We start from the raw sequence: 17027 nt of genomic DNA, 5'->3' as shown, positions 1-17027 counted from the left end.
GTAAATTACAATAGGAACCATGTCCAACAGAGGAAACAGAAAGCGTCCAGGACCGCAGGCGGACTTTGATGCGTCCAACAAGGCACGTAAGTTATGACTTTCCAGGCGGGTTGCCTAACATTATATCAAGACCAATGGAAAGAAATGGGAGCTCCGCCTTTCTTGTTAAAAATAATAACTGGGTATCGCATACCATTGGCCAAAAGCCACCTTTGATAGATAATGCCAGATTTGACCAGAGAGTCCAAAGAGATGGATGTCGTCATATCCCAAATGATAAAACAAAAAGTTCTATTGATAGCTGCAAATTCTGCCAGCTTTCTTTCCAATATGTTTCTTGTGCCCAAAAGGCGACGGAAAGAACCGTCCAATACTCAATCTCAAGGTTCTTAACAAGTTCATAATTACGGAACCCTTCAGTTTAATAAATGTTTTTCGGGTGCTAGAGTTTCTTCAGAAAGACGAATGGCTGTGCAAGTGGATCTCGCCCAGGCTTACTTCTACCTTCCGGTAGCCGAAGGTCACAGATATGTTCTTCGACTAGTATACAGAAGAAGACTGCTTCAGATTACGTGCCTACCATTTGGCTTAAGCACGGCACCCAAGACCTTCGCCACAGTGACCAATTTGGGTGGCTCAAACTTTGAAAACTCAAGGGTTACTTATAATTGTGTATCTCGATTTTCTGGTGGCTCACCAAGATATATTTGCCTACTTTGGGATCATTTGCACCATTTTTTGGATGGCAAGTGAATAAATCGCAAGCATTATCAACAAGATAATGACAAAACGCACTACGTGACAAACAGCACGACAAACTTAGAAGACCTGCATAGCTTGATAGGACTTTTAAACTTCGCAAGTTTTCGTTGTTCCATACGGCAGACTGCATTACCGGGCTCTCCTCACTATCCTCAATGCAGTGTTGAACAGCAATCTATACCTACCCTATTCATGGAACCGTGAGCCAAACGGTGAACAAACCATAAAAAGGGTTCTTATAAGTCACGATTGAAGTAATGATCATATTTTATAAAAATAACTACGAAAGTAATATACTGACAACATTAGAAATGATATTTTAGAACGATGTCTGTGGAACTTATGCAATCTTTCAAACTTAATTGAAATCAAATATGTATAATAAATGCCGTAAATTATTTTCTTAATTTTAATGAAATATGTAGTAAATCGTTTACATGTAAAATGAACCTAGAAGTCTTGACTGTCATACATAGAACCCTACTTAATTGAAGACCACAGATACTAAGAACATTTTACATAAAAATGTGACGTTTTTGTCATCGGTCGGGTTATACCCACCATTTTGAAAAAGTGTCATTCTTTGGTTACATTGTGGGCTCACGGCTCGGTGAATGGAGTATAGCAATGTTGAACCTACCAGCAGATACCTTAGCAGATCTAAAGTGGTGGCTGGTCAGCTGCCACCAAACCTTGGATATTCATTCGCCACTTCCCTGTCACCTTATAACCACGGACGCCTCCGATGTAGGATGGGGGCACAACTGAACGGAACTCCCGTAATGGGTTCATGGAACGAGAGAGAAAAAGGCTTTCACTGCGATCTGAAAGAGATGCTTGCAGTATTAACTGGAAAATCACGGCAAGTTGCTAAAGAGATCAACAGCCATTTTTCAATGCAGAAATGGGACTATGGTGTCATATCTAAGAAATCAAGGTGGCACCCGATCAAGGAGCCTACCGAACTTGACGTACAGAGTATTCAGTTATCTTGAGCTGTATCAAATCTATCACGTCGTGAATCATATACCAGCCCTATTCAACAGTCAGGCAGACCATCTCTCCCGACACAAACCTCCACCGGAGTGGCATCTTGTATCAGCAGTGGACCTATTTGCCTCGAAGCGAGCCCAGGGACACATAGTTGTGTACTACGTGCCCCTAGATCTGAAGGACCCGAAAGCGGGGTTCCACGATGCATTTTTCTCAAGTTTTGACTTACCCGCTAGCATGGGTATTACCGCCACCTTACCTTATACCGTAGGTCCTCAGTCATCTCAATTCAGGAACGGGAGTTAATCTCATAGTAGTTCCTTCGGTGGCACCAGGTATTTTGGCGAGCAGATTTGAAGTCCCGATCATTAGCAGTACCCTACACACTGATGAACCTCGAGCAGAAACCGATAGACACAGCAACGGGGATACCCCCTGCCAAGGTCAAGGAAATGGGGGGGGGGGGGGCGGCACAAGGAGTCTCTCCGACTGAAGTCTTCTTCAATCCACACGCAACACTTATCAATCAGCTTGGAGTCGATGGTTAAATTGGGGCGAAAAGTATGAAATTGGATCCTATGAATCCTTGAATCCCTATTTGGACCTATACTTACCCAATTTTTAGCGGACTTACACATAGTAAATAAACTAGCATACAATACTATTTTATTACACAAGTCAGTTATAGCTACACTATGCAATGCAGAAACCACTCTAGAGCTAGGTTCACACGTTCTAGTCGGACACATTTTAAAATCAATAGCGCTGAGCAAACCTGTTCCCCGGGAAGCCGTCCATCTGGAATATTGACCAATTGGTAACCTACTTAAGTGCAGTAAACGTAGACGAGAATAATCCATTTGCAACTTCCAGGCACACTGCTGCTCTTTCTTTTGCTAGCTTGTTTCGGAAAGGCGAGTCCATGATCTTTCCTTGCTTGCAATAGACCCAGAACATTTCAAAAACAACAAAGATAATTTAATCTTATGGCCAGTCTTTGGCTCTAAGACCGACAGTTCTAGTCATAGGCAGTCGGGTTGTTGTTTGATGGATAATCAGGAAAATATAAATCTAAGTCCAGTGTATTGGGTCAGAAAGACTAAAGCCTTGTTAGAAGATAGACGGACATCGGCTAATTCCTTAAATTTATTTATATCCGTTAGAGGCCAACCAAAGGCAGGCACCCGAACGATGATGCGGGTGGATTAAGACATTGTTAAAAGAGGCAGGAATAACTACAACCCCAGGAAGCTTCCACTCGGCGGTAGCGTCAAAATCTGTGTTGACAATATACCTTTGGACGATATATTAGCAAAGGGTAATTGGCGATCAGGCAATACATTTGCCCATTTTTACAGAAGGGAAAGATACCCACTAAATAGAAGTAGCAAGTTATCTCGATTATTTAATTAATCCAGCTGATTAATGTCTATATTTTTGTTACTATTGTTATTAAGAAGTATCGCAATGTTTTTGTTAATTACTATTAGAAAATGAAATCAATTTTTGCTTTTGTTCTTGCATCTCTCTTTTAATTTTTATTACTCATCCTTCGAGCCCCTTTCCCAACTATGTTGGGGTCGGCTTCCAGTCTAACAGGATGTAGCTGAGTACCAGTACCAGTTAACTTTGATTACATTAGTATTCCAGGACGCAATACACATACTTACATGTGATTACTCGTGTACCTAAGTACCTATTTACATACACAATTTCATTGTGCTTTTGCTCACATTGGCGTCCACTTCCACCAGGCGATAACAAACACGTCTCAAACTAGTAAGCTTCAAATAACGGTCAAGAATTTAATAGCAGCGTTTTACCTGAAATAAAACGCATATTAAATACTTACCTTATTTGAAGCTTACATTTTAATTTCTGCCTGGTGTTTTCGACTCAATGACGAACTGTGGCCGCCGAGAACACTCGTCGCCTCCTGCCTGGTGGGGAGTGAAACTGGTCGGTGTGCGAGAGAGATGCAAGATATGGGGTAGAAAAGGACAGAGATAAAAGCGGAAAACACGTAGGTGCCTATCTCAAACTAGTAAGCTTCAAATAAGGTAAGTATTTAATATGCGTTTTATTTCAGGTAAAACGCTGCTATTTTTTCTAATATCCGCAATAATCTGGTTTTGTTTTTTCGTTTTTTCAACATCACACGTCACGTCATGTCAATCGACGTCAAAACCGTCAAAACGCAAACGTCATGTCAGTGACTGTCAGTGTCAAACTAATTGCAGCAGTTGTATATAGTTGTTGCTGTTGGTTTTGCTTCGTCCGATGTTTATTATTTATGTAATTTTGAACATTAAAATCGCCTTAATTTTTAAAAATGTTAGATATAACCACTTCATGTCGGACTTGTATGAAAGACAATGTAACCTTGGTGGATTTATATGGAACAGTTGAAATTGAGGAAAATTATTTTCAATTAGCTGAATTGCTTGTTCAGTGCACTTCAACCGAGGTAACACCAGTGCTAGAATTTTAATATTTATTCTTGTTACATTATTATAATATTTAACTTGTAACATTGTGTAAAATTCAAGTATTTTTCAATTTTAATTATATAGGTGTCCAAGGAGGATGGGTTACCACAACACCTCTGTGATGCCTGTGTCAAGGTGCTCCAAGTGGCGTACACATTCCGCAAGCAAGCAGCGAAGGCGCAGGATGAATTCAAAAAACTTCTACAGAGTTCCATAAAGTCAGAACCAGATGAAGTCAAATCAGAAACTGATGACTACTTCAGTAATTATGAAGACTTCAATTTTAATCCAGATGTTTCGAAAACTGAACTCAGTGAAGAATATTCATGTACCAAATGTAACAAACACTTTACAAAACAGAAGAAATACTTAAAACATTTAGAACTACATGAATTGTCACTAGCGTGTACTGTTTGTGATAAGTTGTATTCTAATCAAAGTTTTTTGGACAAGCATGTTGCTAAGCATCATAAGAGTGCATTTCTTGTTAGTGACGAGACCTTATTGGAGCAAATAGTGGAACAAAGTGGAGATGTTCAAGTTAAGACTGAGACTGAGGAACCTGCACAGTTGTTACAGTGTCCTGACTGCCAGTTAACATTTACAAAGCAGAGATCACTGTCACAGCATATGAAGAAACATAAAAACAAGAATGAGTTAAAGGAGTTTATATGTGATGCATGTGGGAAGGCATTTGCTATGAAACATTTGTTGAAGAGGCACTTGGCGCTGCACAGCGACGTGAAGATGCACAAATGTGAGAAATGCTCCAAAACATATTCCCGGCGAGATCAGCTGATGGCCCACATGTACACACATAAAGAACAAAAGCGTTATGTTTGTTCTTATTGCAATAAGGGTAAGATATTGTTCTATTACTATTTTACGTATATTAGACATCATTGCAAGTAAGATAGCACTCAGTGGTGCTACTGTCTATGTTTAGATTTCATTTATCAAAAAAAACTTACAGGCTTTGTAAATCACAATAGGAAAAAAAACTGCTTTTACAGCCAAATGTAATCATTAGTATAATTTAAATAAAAAAGACTAAAATATATTTTACCTATTGAAATTTTATGAAATGGCTTAGACATATGATATTGAACCCACAAACTAGAAAATGCCGAAAAAAAAATGCCAAATTACCATTGTTATCATAAAACGTTTTATATTTCAGGATTTATCCAAATGTGCAGTCTAAAAGACCATCTCCGGACCCACACGGGTGAGACTCCATACCTTTGCTCTCAGTGTGGGAAGGGCTTTGCCAACAGTTCCAACCTGAGACAGCATATGATGAGGCACTCCGGAGTCAAGCCGTATGCCTGTCACCTGTGCCCTAAGACTTTTTGTACCAAAGGTTAGTTGATTTTAATTATTATTATTTTTTTAATGGACCAAATTTTATGTATTGATGAGGCAGTTCTTGTATAATTGGCATACAGAGGTTGGAAATAATTTGCAGTGTTAATATTAGGAATTTAAATAAAAAGAGATTTATTTTCCCTTCTTCATTTCTTTTATTATTAAAAATGTGGGCCTCTTCTATTTTCCTTTCATATGGATTGAATATATGTTCACGATATTTAGAGTTTCACATTATTACTTGAATGAGCTTATCTGACAAGATATTCAATACAATTGTCATGTGAACTGATAACAACATTGTCTATCTGTAGTACCATAGTGGTTCAGTCATTTTACAAACGGACTCATTTTCGCATTTATAATATTAGTCATAATCATTGTCCTGTCTTTATCCCAATTTATTTGGTGTCGGCGCAGTTTTCTTCTTCCATTCACTTCTGTCTGCCGTCATGTCACGAGTAACATTCTTTCAAACTGTATCGACTTTCACAAAATCCATCCATCTTTTGTTTGGTTGCCCTTTTTCACTTTTTGTAATATTAGCGACCCGCCCCGGCTTCGCACGGATGCAATGCTGATACTAAATATTCTAAATATTATTCTATATATTACTAATACCGGACTTTGGAAAAATTTTCTAGGAAACGCGATATAACCGAACTCTACGCGGGCGAAGCCGCGGGCGGAAGCTAGTTGTACATATAAACCTTATCCTCTTCAATCACTGTAACTATTTAAATAAAAACGTATCAAAATCCGAATGTAAGCTTAAATTTTGAAGATTTACGCATACAAAGGAACATAGGGAGAGAAAAAGCGACTTTGTTTTATACTATGTAGTGAAGTAAAAATCCTGTTTTCCAGGACAAATGACGTCCCACGTGGCCACGCACACCGGGGAGCACCCCTACAAATGTGAGGAGTGTGGAGCCGCTTTCACCAAGGGCAACTCCTTGAAGAAGCACTCCTTGATACACCTTCCCGTCAGGCCGTTTCCTTGCGACACTTGTAACATGAGGTATGACATTAATGGCCAGTTTCAATGGTTACTGATAGTCTCTGATAGCCTGTCAGGAAATTATCTGATAGATAAGCAATATCTGGCAGAAATAATGAGCATACTTTGTCTGGCAGATAGCATTAACTGAAACTTTATTGGTAACCAGTGAAACGGGTCCTAAATCTGTAAAAAAGAAAAAAAAAATGAAATTAAAGACGATTCAGATACGTTATTCCCTTTCGTAGTATCTTACTTACGGATTATTCCGAGATAAAAAGTAGCACTTGGAGACTATTTTTTATTACATTCGTCAAAGAAATTTTGTCTGCGATACTTGTTACATGGAGTACGACCTTTAAATCTGTAATAAAAAATATTCAAATTAAGAACTCTGAAAAGTTCTGGAACCCCAAGTAATGTTGAATGAATCTCGACCTTAATGTGTAGTGATAAGGTTGAGAATTGCCCAACTGTGTTGACGAAGTTGACGTCACATCATTATTTACATTTCACTTGTTTTATGATAGTTTACGCAAACGGAATATGATGCTTTGTAGCTGGGTTCCAAATCTTTCACGCGTGCCCTTTTCATGTTAAAATATAAGTACTATAGCTTAAGACACTCGGAAACAAAATTGTAATAGATCTAGAAATTATCGTTTACAAAATATTGCCGAAAAAATACTGAAGCATTAGCCGTCCTACCACAAAAGCTTTTAAACGTTCTGTTGAACACTTGTCTAAAAAATTACAGAGTATGACGTTGAAATAAGGTCCGTTTTGCAGCCAAACTTTTTTAGACAAGTGTTCAACAGATGTTTAAGTTTTTGTAGTACGGCTGTAGGTTAACTTTATGTCTCACACCGAAGCCTGTTTGTCTTAGCAATTTACATAAGTATGATACTGATAAAATGAGGTTTAGCTCTTCAAATTGATTGATGTTTCAATATTCAACCGAAAATCCTCACAAACTTAATCTCTTTATAATAATTTTCAGATTCACCTGCAAGGACCATTTGAAGCGTCACCAGCGTATCCACACGGGTGAGAAACCTTATAAGTGCAAGTACTGTGACCGCGCCTTCTCGCAGAGCAACGACCTGGTCAAGCATACGAGGCAGCATATCGGACAGAATACGTATCAGTAAGTAATCCTGTGACTTAGAATACCCAGTAGATATATATATATATGAAGCATTTTCCCAACTATGTTGGGGTCGGCTTCCAGTCAAACCGGATGCGGCTGAGTACCAGTGTTTTACAAAGAGCGACTCCTCAAGCCAGCTGGCTACCCGGGCAACGCAATACCCCTTGGTTAGACTGGTGTCAGACTAACTGGCTTCTGACTACCCGTAATGACTACCATGGATGTTCAACGACAGCCGGGACCTCTGTAGACATTTTTATGCGTTTATTTTATGCATTGAAATTATTGAAAGACGTGACATTTTATAGGTCACTCACTTTCGTGAGACAAAGATATAAATAACAAATGTTCTAACAAAATGACATTTAATTGCAGATGCACAATATGCAGCACCCGTTTCCGTCTACAATCTGAACTGAAGCAACACTATCCAATACATTTCACAAACGGGAAAGACCCCAATGACCCCCACGACTCCCAAGTTACACCCCCTACCAAAGAAACAGCAGAACCAACCGAAAACAACCCCATTGAGGACCCCCCATTACTCAAAATCAGACCCCCGGAGTTCAACCCAATTAGTTACAAAGATAAAGATATGTTAAAGGTAAATGATAAAGGTATACCTTTGTTAAGTCTGAAACCCGATTCTGATGTTGGTCCGGTACATATAGATCATAGTAGAATAGTTATAACTATTAACCATTGTGATACAAATGGTGTTGTCAATGGGATTACTATTAAATTACCTGATGAAGAGAGTTAAGTATTCAGGTGGTAGAACTGTAAGTTTTTTCAAAGTTGGTTAAATTATTTGTAAAGGAAATTGGGTACATAGAAAAACTACAGAAAATTATATAAAAGCTTGTTATACTGCACAAAAATTGATGAAAAATTGACGAAATGCACAACTTATTTTCTTAAAACGTAATTCAAAATCTTTCATTTTTATTGTCATGATCTTTCTCAAAACGTACAGCAATGCAAATTGAATTGTTTGTATGAAACATTATACAAAAGTTAAGGTGTAGTTCGTGGTAGACTTGATGGCGTCTCGGAACATAATACGAGTTACTGCGCAAAACAAATTTGATGTATATTACTTAAATAAATAAAATAAATGTATCAACGGGCGATGTAGCTGCGCGGTCGGTTCGGAAGTTAGCTGCGAATCGCCATAATGTTTGGCAAGAACCTTATAACTTCATCCTCCATCATCCTCCGAGACTTTTCCCAACTATGTTGGGGTCGGCTTCCAGTCTAACCGGATGTAGCTGTGTACCAGTTACCCGGCAACCCAATACCACTTGGTTAGAATGGTTCAGGCTTACTGGCTTCTACCCGTAACGACTGCCAAGTATGTTCAATGACAGCCGGGACCTACAGTTAGAACCTTATAACTTATTATAGTTCGGCCATTCAGAGAATGCGTTCCTGACACGTCGCGATTGAACTGACGACGTAACTACATTCATTGATTATTGATATAATAATGTTGTTTTAATGCTCCTCAATTGTTAAAACGGTAAACAACCAGCAAAAATATTTTTATCGTAACTGCAACGCCATTGCAAAGTTACGTCGTCAGTTCAATCGCGACGTGTCAGGAACGCATTCTCTGAATGGCCGAACTATAGTAAATAGATATGTATTGTGATTTTTCTCTATCCTACATCGAAGGCTTTAATATATTACGAGGCTAAATTATAACTTGAAATTGGTAATAAGTGGTTCAAATGAATATTAAACAACGAATGGTATTAAAATCGATCTTTTTTAGTTTTTAATCATCTTTATCAAAATGTTTTTTTTTTATTTGACAAAAAAATTTTGCTTTCTAGATTATACTTACTATATTTTTTTGACTAGGCCGTAATAGTTTATCCTAGAGTGTGCTTATTTAAATCAGGATCAACTAGTTTTGCCTGGGCTAAACTGGTTTATCCTATCGGGCTTAGGTCATACTAGTTTGGCCTAGGCTGTACTAGTTCATCTTATGCGTATAGGAAGAACTAGTTTAAACTAGATCACATATATACAATCTGTAAGTTTTCTTGTTTGATTCATACCTAGTTTTGATGTTTTTATACCAATTGTTAGATATCTATAGTATTAGAACCTTTTATGTGTAGACTGTAGATATTTTATATACTAGACATTCCCAGTATAATATGACATACTAAGTTAAAATCTGACATTATCAATTGCTCTCTATTTACGTAAAAATTGTTTTAACATCAACTTGTAGTAAATTATTATTATGAGGATCGCCGCTTAGTGCCTTCACCTTTTATAAGGCTACATACTTATGTACATACCTATAGTAAAATAATATATTATTAGGTTAGTTACTTAGATTGCCTTCACTGCGTCACCTACACTGCAGAATACTTAGTTAAATTAATCAATAAATAAATCATGATCTGATGTTTTCGAATTCATCAACATTTAAATTAATTTTACGTACATCATTTATTTCATCATCATCATCGGGTGTACTATGCCAAATCGAATGACAAATAATCGAATGCCAATTGATCGACCACTATAAATCGAAATTCTAAATACTCGAACATTCATAATATCGAATGGTTTTTAAATCGAACATTCAATACATCGCGCAGTCAATACATCGAGTGTTCAAAATATCGAATGTTAGTTTGATCGAGCGTTAAATGCATCGCAAAATCTATATTTTTTTATGAATACAAGAAAAACTCAAAATTTATGAATAATTTATAAATTTTAATGTAGTTTTTATTATTTAACATTTCTTCAATCGCGTTATCATCCCTTTTGCCTCTTTTTTGTAAAGTAGGTCTTCCCAATCCTGCGTTTGCCTTTTCAATTCACACAAAATTTTAAAATTTACCTTTAAAAGATAAGAATTAAAGATTAAAATGTGATTTATTAGTAAATTTTGAGTTTTTCTTGTATTCATAAAAAATATAGATTTTTCGATAGGATGAATTTGCGATGCATTTAACGCTCGATCAAACAAACATTCGATATTTTGAACACTCGATGTATTGACTGCGCGATGTATTGAATGTTCGATTTAAAAACCATTCGATATTATGAATGTTCGAGTATTTAGAATTTCGATTTATAGTGGTCGATCAATTGGCATTCGATTATTTGTCATTCAATTTGGCATAGTACACCCATCATAATCACCTCAGCCATGGGACGTCCACTGCTGAACGTAGGTAGGCCTCCCCCTTAGATCTCCATAGATACCTGTTGGAGGCGACCTGCATCCAGCGTTTATTTATTTACTGGCAACGTAACTCTTAAATGGATGAAGCGATATGGATGCGGTTTTCTTGAGCTGAAAATTGGTTTGTCAGTAGTTGTTTTTCATAATTATTTTAGTAAGAAACTATTCGCTTGTGCCTTTAAAGTTTACCTGCAAGATAATATACTTATTATCTTAAAACTTGCCTGTGACAAGTCCTACTCATAGATATATTTATTAATATTTAATGATCATTACTCAGATGTAGTTAATTTATAACCTACGACGTTTAAGACACTATCCGTCGTACCACAAAAACTTTTAAAAGTCTGTTGAACACTTGTCTAAAATGTCAGATTATGACGTTGACATAAAGCCCATTTTGCAGCCACACTTTTTTTAGACAAGTGTTCAACATATGCTTAAGTTTTTGTCGTAAGGCCGTATTTAAATATTTTTACATGTAGGTAATGTAAAGAATATGTTTTATGCATTTAGTTAAATAGTGCAAATTATTGTTATAGGCTGTACCTTAGTAGTTTATAGCCAATAGAATACTAATTTTATGTTCTAAACAAATATTATACGATTCTAAAAATAGTAGTAAAATTGTTCTGATTTTATGTGATATTTTAATTCGAAATAATATATGGTAATGTAATTATTTTATTCATAAATTTTTTTTAAATTTAAATCGTAGAAAAATGCCTTAAATTCACGTATATATTAATGACAAATATAGTTATTTAATTGATGTTTTTGTTTTTTATTCACTTTTTTCCTGATTTCAACTAAGCAAGAATCTTTAATATACAGCTGACCTGATTAAAACGGGAGTTTCAGTTAGTAGTTAGTATCTTGGAGGCGGTGATGGCGCTCTTTTTCGACCGGATACAGTAAGTAGTTCTTTCCAGTGAAATCCGTGAGAAACAACTGTCTTATACAAATGCCTACATATCAAAAATAGCTTAGTGTGTGCGCGAAATAATTCAGATTCAGCGATTTTACACTAGCGGATCTTGTCACGCGTATACTGTCACATTTTCTAACAAACGACACATTCCATTCCATCGTCATCTTTTGCATCGGTAGTTATTAATTGTTTACTTTGAACAGAGCGTTGTCCTGTGTAAAAGCGCTGAAAATCTAGAATTCGAAATATAACATTTCTTTATCATCCACGATAAATATAAGGCTTATGCATATAAAGTGTCCACAAAAGAGCATAATGTTCCCCGTCTTTGTTCACTGTATGTAGAGTACTTGCAGTGGAGCGCACTTGAACTGATACACGTCATCTCTACGTGACCCAATCACGAGATAGGAGGCTTAAGGGCTTATTACATTTGACTAAATTCAGTCGTCTAAATAGGTTTGTCTAATTAGGTTTCTAAATGATTTAATGAAAACTACCTTCCTAAATGCGATTACATTTGACTGAATTTATATAGTGACTGAATCATTTAGACGACTGAATTTAGCCAAGTGTAATAAGCCCTTTACTACCCTCTAGTTCAATATTTTTTTTTAGAAAGTCGGTTTGTTATGGTGTGGCCAGCATTTTTAACCGATTTCCCAAAAAGGAGGTTCTCTATTCGGTTGTTTTTATTTTATTGAGTTGCAGAGGTTCCTCTCTCAACAAAATGTTTGTCGTGTTTTTATGAACATTCTTAATTGCGCCTAGTAGGTAATATTTAGTTCAGGATATCTAATTTAAATTAAGTTTGGTGAGGGATGGTTGAAAAGCAGTGTTTTGTTTGATTAAGTAGAAGTACAATGAATGTTCATGCGAGTACAAAAACTTTACATATTCATTCTCTTCAATAATTCAGTGTTTTTTGCTTCGCGCTATGACATCGTAGCGGGCACGAGCTACGGCGTAATAAGCGTAGTAGATTCTTATGTAACCGTAGTTTGTAGTAGGTAGATATAATCAACTACATAAAACAACATCTGTTACATCAAGCTATTTTAAAGAGTAAATGGTATATTTATTAAATTTAATTTATAAGTAGGTTTGTAATAATTAGGTACATGACTTATTGTAAATTACCTAAAGCATTAACCGAGCTGTAATTTTACCTGCATGTCTGGATCTGGCAGGACTGACTGTTGCCTCCCCGGGCGGTGCGTCTCCCCGGGCAGTGTGTGTATGCGTCAGGCATTTTCCTCAGCTGACAACTAGACTACTAGGGCCATAAAAGATAAAACGACCATTTTGAAGTTTCCCTTTGAAAACTAGTCTAACACATTTTCAAAAAGACTTAATTTTAATTATCAACTTCAAAGAAAAACTACCTTTTCATCAAATAACTTGATAACATCATTTAAATCTATTGATTACGACTGTTGATTCTCCTTCCAATTTACAAAAAGAAAAGCGGTCCGTATCTTAGCAACGACCTTGACCCATGAAAATTCTCATCCCCGCGACAAATCAGTCGGAAAACGTCTACTGAACTAAACCCGTAGCGCTTTCTCAAAGACTTTGATATTCAAAGATCGGGTAACCTTTCGCTACGGTACATTTGCTACGACGGCTTGCCACGCTACGTTTACTACGAAAGAATTCGAATAAGAAGTAGATTTATTATTGAAAATTTATGTCAACGCTCGTCTTTTCGCACATTTCATTATAGATAGTAAAGTTTATAAGAAAAATTATAACGAAAGAATGTAGAACAGTCATACTGGATCAATTTATGACGAATACAAACTCCAGCCGTGAACGAAAGCCTTTGAGATAACCGTCTGGGTCATCTTCAAGAGCCATAAAATACATCCATAATACCTCTAAAATCAATTGTCGATATCTACTCGTAGAATCCGGCCTCGCTGGTCCACGCATAATCTATGCAACGCTCAGTGGGGCAGGGCGCGCGACCCTTATCAGTGCCACAGTGCGCAGCGAGAGCTCGAAGCCTTCGCACGGTAAGCACCTAACACAACCTCTTTGCTATTTTTCTTACTTTTATTTTACACTAGGCTGTATGTAGTACTAGCAAAAAATACCTTGATCATATTCTTTCTATTCTATTTGAATTTAGTTTGAATGTTTGAATTTTAAGGATTCTTTTTTTATTTTGTCGTTGGTTGTTGTTTTTTTTTTCGTTTGAGTTTTTATTGTCCCGGCCAGTGATGTTCGGCCTATAAGTTTGGCCTTTTATTACTGATGTTGGGACTTTCAATTGATTTTTATGGGGTTTATGAATTAAAGTATTGGTGTTGGTCGTTGTAGTAATATATAAGCAACTTGTTACTTTAATAGGTCTCTTTGTTTATGTTTTAATACATTATTTATTTATGTTTTGATACATTGTGTTAGTGACATAATTAGAATACTTGTAGTTTTTTGTATTATTTTAAATAATACAAATTAAAGTCGCAAAAAAAATATAGAGTAGTACCTATATTTTCATAGGTAATAGTTGTTTTTTTCACATATAATATGTAGTTGTAGTATGCATGTTATTTGAAACGAAAAATGTCCTATCGGATTTAAAGTTTACGACCGCAAGATTATTATGTTCTCAAATAGCTATTTTATTACTTTTATCCAGAAATGAAAATTAAAATGTACTCTGTTTATAATGATTTTGAATAACCATGATTTTTTTACTCTATTGATAAAAGATACAATCTAAGTGACTACATAACATAAAAAACGTGAAAGAATGATTGATATTGGCACCCTCCTTTTACGACGCCAATAACGACATCATATTGGAAGGTTTTGCGAGCTGGCAATACCTTTTCAATTAGGACCCCGGCTTTATGCCGGAGAAAATATAACTATAGCTACCTAGGTAGGTACCTACCTAAACTGTTTTTGTTTATGTAAGTTATAAAGTTTATAAAGAGGATTTTTAAAATTCTTGTTATTTTATTTGCACTCCATAAACTTATAAACTACTGGTACGATTGAAAAGTTCTTTCACCATTAGAAAGCTTTGGTATCTGCGAGTAACATAGGTTATATTTTATCCCGGCATGGGTAGTAGTTCCCACGGGACGTGAGTCAAACCGCGGGAAACCCGCTAGTTAATTATGGTTTGATTAATTATTTATTATTCAAAATTTCGCTATAACTTTTTAAAACCACAAATACTTCTCACGTTTTAAATACGAATTATAGTGTAGAGAAGGTGCCTAATATAACATTTTATAAATGTTTTGTCCGGGATATCGATTTAATACTAAAAACTTCGTTGACCATTAAGTACATAAATAAAACATAAAAAACTTCATGTAAAACATTATAAACAGTGGTAAAAGACGATAAAACTTCATAAAACATACGAAGTGTATTTAGTACGATAACAATCTGTATTAAAGGAAGGTGTGCTCATAAAAAAAGGTTTAATATCAAGGCTGTATTGTAAAGGGTAGGATCTCGCAGATAACAATTTCCTACGCTTTACCGAGGTAAGTCGTATATCGTCTACTATAACAACTATTCTACTAAGTTTATTGTTTGTTTCAATTCTAGGTACGTATTTGCTCAAGCAAAATTTTAGGTATAGTATTGTTATTAATTAGGATTGAGGTTTTTTTTTTGACATAGTAAGCTCAATATCCATTGACGTTACTTATATTTTCGACTCATTTCCTCATCCAAAATGAGCAGATATTATTTATTTATTTTTATATACTTATCTTTTTTCTTATTGCAAGTACCCATATTGCAATGGTCTGCAAAGTGTGATAGGGTCACCTCTATTTAATGTTGCTTCATTATGCATGCAACACAGCTTAGCAGATACGTTGAGAGCACTCTACTAAGTGAATCTTGCTAGTTAAGCTTTAAGATGGATCAAAATATTGACAGCATTTTTTAAATATTCGAAATATATATTGATCTATATGTGTGGAATATAAAATTTCTCTAATAAAATAATAAAAGATTGTTCGTAGGTATTTTAGGAATAAATAAAAGGGAACTCCTTCCCATGCATGGATAAAAAGAAGCCTAAACGTTATTTTGATAATAAGCTATATCACTGCCAAGTATCATCAAAATTCATTCAGTACCTAGTCGAATCAGACAGAAAAATAAACATATATTTTCGTGCCTATAATTTTAAGTAGAATAGTTTTATTCTCTATTGCAAACATGCGATCAGTCTTCTGACTATAAGCAGATGTGGTGAAGTTTAAGTAGAATTATTATATTGAGAATGCCCGCTATGCCGAGTATTTCAGTAACTCCTGGCGTTGGAAAAAGTTTTTAAAAGGACATGTGCATCGTATGAAAGGAGGTTTGAGTGGCGCGCCCCATTTATTAACCGCCTCCTTTGTTAGTAGACAATATGTCCGGCCGGAGACGGAAAGTTTCACGGACAGATCAATCAATTTTAAAGAGAATGGGGTGAGAAATTGTTGGAGGTTAATGCTTGGGGGACGAAGTTTTACCTATAGTGAGTTACGGTTGAAATTATTCAAATAATCTAAACGCCTGGTACACGAGATAATTTTGATTAAAATGTAATCAGATTTAAATAAAGCATTCTTGTGTTTAAACCATAAAATTTAGAGAAGAAACTTAATTAAAATACTGAAGCAGTTTTCATAAAGTTAGTAAATAAAATTAAGCGATTATGGGATACAAACCTTTATCAAAGCTAGTTTAAAGTTAAGCTTCTATTATTAACAAGACACAAAAAACTAAATTATAACTTGATTTAAAAATTCTAATTTTCGCAAGCACCACACAAGCGACTTTTAGTCTCTATTTCAGTAAATCAAAAATTAAACGTACAAAGCTTAATTGGCCGTTCTCTCTCAACATTTAATTGACGAAGCGCTCAACCGTCATATTTTGAGCTCAAAGCCTCTGAGGACTGGCATTCATAAGTACATACAGTACGTAAACATAGTTATTCAAATTTAGCACCTAAAAACGTAGATATAGGGTTCAAAGTCCATTTTAAAGCGTTGTTAGGATTCTTGGAATATTCGTAAGGGCAGCCTATTGTCATACCATTGCTGGGCAAAGACCTCTGGTTATATGGTAGTGTCTGAGTGACG

The 17027-nt window shown here is 35.8% G+C and overlaps 1 protein-coding gene across 1 annotated transcript; it reads left to right on the top strand.

The window, feature by feature from the left end:
• Window positions 1-3996: 3996 nt before the first annotated feature.
• Window positions 3997-8887, top strand: LOC124636562 (zinc finger protein 883-like). The gene is made up of 6 exons (XM_047172697.1): window positions 3997-4222; window positions 4329-5103; window positions 5425-5607; window positions 6480-6633; window positions 7613-7759; window positions 8138-8887. The coding sequence occupies exons 1-6, from the start codon at window positions 4088-4090 to the stop codon at window positions 8526-8528; spliced, it is 1785 nt and encodes a 594-aa protein (XP_047028653.1). The 5' UTR covers window positions 3997-4087; the 3' UTR covers window positions 8529-8887.
• The last annotated feature ends 8140 nt before the right edge of the window (window positions 8888-17027 follow it).

Source organism: Helicoverpa zea, chromosome 14 (genome assembly GCF_022581195.2).
Source record: "Helicoverpa zea isolate HzStark_Cry1AcR chromosome 14, ilHelZeax1.1, whole genome shotgun sequence".
Classification (NCBI taxonomy): Eukaryota; Metazoa; Arthropoda; class Insecta; order Lepidoptera; family Noctuidae; genus Helicoverpa; species Helicoverpa zea.
The sequence above is the reverse complement of the archived record's forward strand: the minus strand, read 5'-3'. Positions and strand labels throughout refer to the sequence as shown.

What these genes read in the sequence shown, in the direction of transcription:
- LOC124636562 (XM_047172697.1), top strand. Translation starts at nt 4,088, where the DNA reads ATGTTAGATATAACCACTTCATGTCGGACTTGTATGAAAGACAATGTA. An exon ending in TTGTTCTTATTGCAATAAGG is followed by an intron (nt 5,104 to 5,424) that starts GTAAGATATTGT and finishes TTTATATTTCAG; the next exon opens with GATTTATCCAAATGTGCAGT. An exon ending in TGCGACACTTGTAACATGAG is followed by an intron (nt 6,634 to 7,612) that starts GTATGACATTAA and finishes AATAATTTTCAG; the next exon opens with ATTCACCTGCAAGGACCATT.